General features: G+C 37.4%; 1 protein-coding gene across 1 annotated transcript; it reads right to left on the bottom strand.

The window, feature by feature from the left end:
- Positions 1-1,742: 1,742 nt before the first annotated feature.
- Positions 1,743-2,960, bottom strand: MC2R (melanocortin 2 receptor). Its single transcript, XM_030489512.1, has one exon. The coding sequence runs from the start codon at positions 2,812-2,814 to the stop codon at positions 1,855-1,857; it is 960 nt and encodes a 319-aa protein (XP_030345372.1). The 5' UTR covers positions 2,815-2,960; the 3' UTR covers positions 1,743-1,854.
- Between the last annotated feature and the right edge of the window lie 1,103 nt (positions 2,961-4,063).

Here is a 4,063-nt window from a genome sequence, read left to right on the forward strand (position 1 = left end):
AGACTACTTAGCTCTCTTCACTATGTCTGGTTTAGGGAAGCAGATGGAAAACAAAGTTTTGAGGGAAGGTACATTTAGTACGTATTTCCTGTGTTTCAGATTTAACAGAAGGGCTGCCTAAATTACAATTTTCTGCCCATTATTTGTTATCATTTTGAAGCTCATCAAATGTGTGCATAGGGTTTTATGGTACTGTAGGTCTTTTGTTTTTCCTTGTAATTCATATTGCATATTTTTTTCTTCCCCCCCCCCCCCCGTCTAGCTGTCATTTCTTGCTGTGCACCTTTACAATTGTTCTACTTTTGATAGAAAGGAAAAAATTCTAATTGAAATAAAATGTGTGATTATAGCTGAACTCCCTTCTGAACTTGCATTTTATAGATAATTTTTTTTTTGTAATAAATATATAAGTTTGAAAATTTTTCATCTCAGTACCTGCCTTCTCATTTAAGTTATGTTCTTTGCTGAGTTCTACAGAGGTTTTCAGGTTTATTGTCCCTTTCTTATATCTTTATCTGTAAGCCTAAGTCCACCTGAATATGTATGGTTGGGTCCATATTCCATATATCTTGAAATTCCTGTTTTTCTTAGGGTTCCACCAGAGTAAATTCTTCTATTTATCTATGAATTCTAATAAATGTTATCTTTTCCTCTTCTTCTTGCTCTAGCCATGCCTTGGCATTCTTAGTTTCATGGCTGTCTCTTTCTAAATATCCTTTCTCTGGCACAGCCGAGTAACTCCACTGAACTACTGTGAGGTTAGTTTCTCACCATATGCTCTGGACTTCTGCAGGATGTTTTGCTGTTGAAAACTCTTCTGCTTTAAAGCTTTGTGAGTTTTATATTGTTTTGGCAGGGACAACTCAAAATTTTCTCACTGGGATTTTGTAAATTACAAACTGCTCTGTAACATCCTTCCAGATTAGCTGGATGATTCCTTACCCAGGTGTCTGACATCCTTGGGGGCCTTTGGATTTTGGCTCTGGTGTTTTGGTTTTTGAATTCTTTGTTGTGGTATGTTAGAAAGTCATGACTGAATCAAAGTTCTTTTGCTATCTGTGAAGCTTAGTATTTTATTAAAGCAAACTGTCCCAGGGAGTTCCAATCAGGACCTGGCGAGCTCAGTAATTCCATTTGATAGTCCAGACCTGGCTTTAGGGTTTTAAAATTCAAAATCTGTCTTTGTTGCCACAACAACTTTATGTTGGAAAAAAGTCTTCAGTCACTAAAAATAGCTTTTAAATGAAAATATCTCTTTCTCTTGGACTTACACTCCAAAATTATTTTTGAAACTTAAAGAACACTAATTGCATGATTTGTAAGGAGACTAGATGTTAAAGAACAGTCATGAATTCACTTTTCCAGCATAATCCGGTTACATGTCCATATTTTCTAATTTATCATAGACTTTCATAGAAATGTGCAGTTTAGAAACAAATTTTCATTTCATTGTGGTTTAAACAACAGAATTTGAAAGTAGTATATACCTTAAATTGAAATCACTGATACAAAATAAGTCGGCAGAAGCTCATCTCTGGGGTAATGCAATACTCAGTGCTGAAGATTTATATTTGAATTTTTCTGAAATGACATAAGATAGTTGATACAGTCATTTTTTTACTTACATGAAAATTGTTGACAGAATTAACTTAATCAGTAATAATTCTGGAGTTCTGTTTGGTAAAGATTTGTTTGCATACTTAGTTTTTATGCACTCTTCAGTCGCCTTCTGAAAATCACTGGCAGTATCCTGCAAGCATAGTATTACTTTGGATATAATTGTTGGTATGTTTAACTCTGATGTTGCACAGCACTCCACAGGTGTGCTTCTATAATCTTTACTTTTCATGGAGTTTACCAGTTCCAGTTTGACCTGGCACAGCAGAACATCTTCTTAAAAGTACTCTGTAATTCTGGGCTTCGGAAGGCAAAAATCATAGGGTCGATGATTGCATTGCACATTATGAGTGTCCCATTCACATGAAAAATGGACATGTAGCAGGCACAGTAAGGATTATGAGGGCAAAACCTTGCTAAGAGGATGTGAAGAACAAATGGGGCCCAACAGCAAAGGAAAACTCCAAGAAAAATAGTCAGTGTAATGGCTCCTTTCATGTTAGTTCTCTGATGGACTGTGCTGGTTGGCAGTGAGGCGATCTTTTTAGCATGAGATCGGGCCAGGAGGAACATATGGACATAGAGACACAGTATAAAAAACATCATTAAAGGGAACAGGATGGTGAAGGGAATGACTGTTGCTGCTTCATAGGAGAAGAGGGCAATGGCAATGCTACTGCCAGCACAGAATGTCCAAATGATTGCCAAGATAACCAAGGCCCTTCTTAGTGTCATGATATTATGGTACCGCAAAGCATAGAAGATAGTAATGTATCTGTCTGCTGCAATAGCTAACAAGCTGAAAATTGACCCCAGTAAGGACAGAATGAACATGGAATCCATGGCATCATCCAGTTTTTTTTCAAAGTCCCCACGACGTGTCAGGTACCCCATTTTGCACAAGATGATAAAAATGTTCTCCAGAGTTTTGTACAAGCTACCTAACATGTCTGAAATAGCTAAACTGCAAATAAAGAAGTACATGGGCAAGTGCAAATTCTTATTTCTAACAACAGCAATAAGGACAAGAAGATTTTCCAGTATTCCAGCAGCAGCAACAGTGAAAAAAACTTCCTCTGGCACTACGACTGGGGTGCAGTCAGTGGTATTTAAGGAGAAGTCACTTCTATTTTCAAGGGAAGGAAGGCTTGTCTGCCCTGCGTGTTTGATTAGGTTGGAAGGTCTCTCAGTGATCATTGCTTCTGGTTGTGGAAAGATTCTGGATTGTTGTTTTCAGGCTTGGCTTTATTCTGAAATTGACCTGTCAATCAGAACATTTTTCTTTTGACGAAGGCTTTCTCCATCTGGAGCAATTTTAAGACTTAACTGAAATGTTTGGAATTTCTCCTACAATAAAACATGTAGAAACATAAATATCAAGTATAAATTTACCACACAGATATGGCAAAAATAGACATTTGAAATATTACCTCTTGCAATGGAATGCATGTATATCATCGTCTGAGAGAGGCAAAGTTGGTTTGGATAAAATGAGAGCTGCTCCAGGTTTTGCTGAGCCTTAGAGGAAAACAAAGTGTAAATTCTCTTTTAGCTTCAAAGCAGTTTTAAAAGATACATGTAGTTTTCTTTACCAATGAGCAACTCACATTTACTGAAACTGATCTGACAGACTTCAAGCGTTTGGCAATCTTTACTGGCCCAGCTGTTTGCTTTGAGAAAGCCTGGCATTTCTCACAAGATTTGCAGTATTATTAGACACAAATAAGACCAATGCCAACATAAACTGTTGTCCGGAACAGTAACATGTTTACCACCACACTGTTGATGGTGAAATGAAATGCCCTCAATTCAGATGTGAACATTTGTAAATATTGATGTTTTTAGAGGCATGTTAGAAGCCAGTGAGAGGCTTTCGTTTCATTTAAATTGAAACTGGTTTTGCATTTGATGAACCCATTTCTAATGCAGATTAAGATCCAAAGTACGATCTTTTCTTAGCTGTTTTACAACTGCCTAAATAACCAAATGTTTATTTCAGCACCAAGATGATGTTTTCTTTTCTCCATAATGATCTTGATCTAACTACATCATAGCATACAGAATTCTTTCAAAGGATTAGGCTTTTTAAGCTTTTCATTAATGTATAAATCAGTATGATATTAATTTAGATTGGATATCACCCATAAACAATAAGACCCACTTCTCTTGTATTTATAGCCCCACTTGTGAAACACAGATGCAGTTACTATTTGGAAAGTCCCTTTTTTTAAAGGACTGATATAGAATCATAGAATCATAGAATCGTAAGGGTTGGAAAGGACCTTAAGATCATCTAGTTCCAACCCCCCTGCCATGGGCAGGGACACCTTGCCCTAAAACACGTGGCCCAAGGCTCTGTCCAACCTGGCCTTGAACACCGCCAGGGATAGAGCATCCACAACCTCCCTGGGCAACCCATTCCAGTGCCTCACCACCCTCACTGCAA

This window comes from Strigops habroptila, chromosome 1, assembly GCF_004027225.2.
Source record: "Strigops habroptila isolate Jane chromosome 1, bStrHab1.2.pri, whole genome shotgun sequence".
Classification (NCBI taxonomy): Eukaryota; Metazoa; Chordata; class Aves; order Psittaciformes; family Psittacidae; genus Strigops; species Strigops habroptila.

Bases quoted from the DNA above. Each gene is read 5' to 3' on its own strand.
- MC2R (XM_030489512.1), bottom strand. From the start codon at position 2,814: ATGATCACTGAGAGACCTTCCAACCTAATCAAACACGCAGGGCAGACA.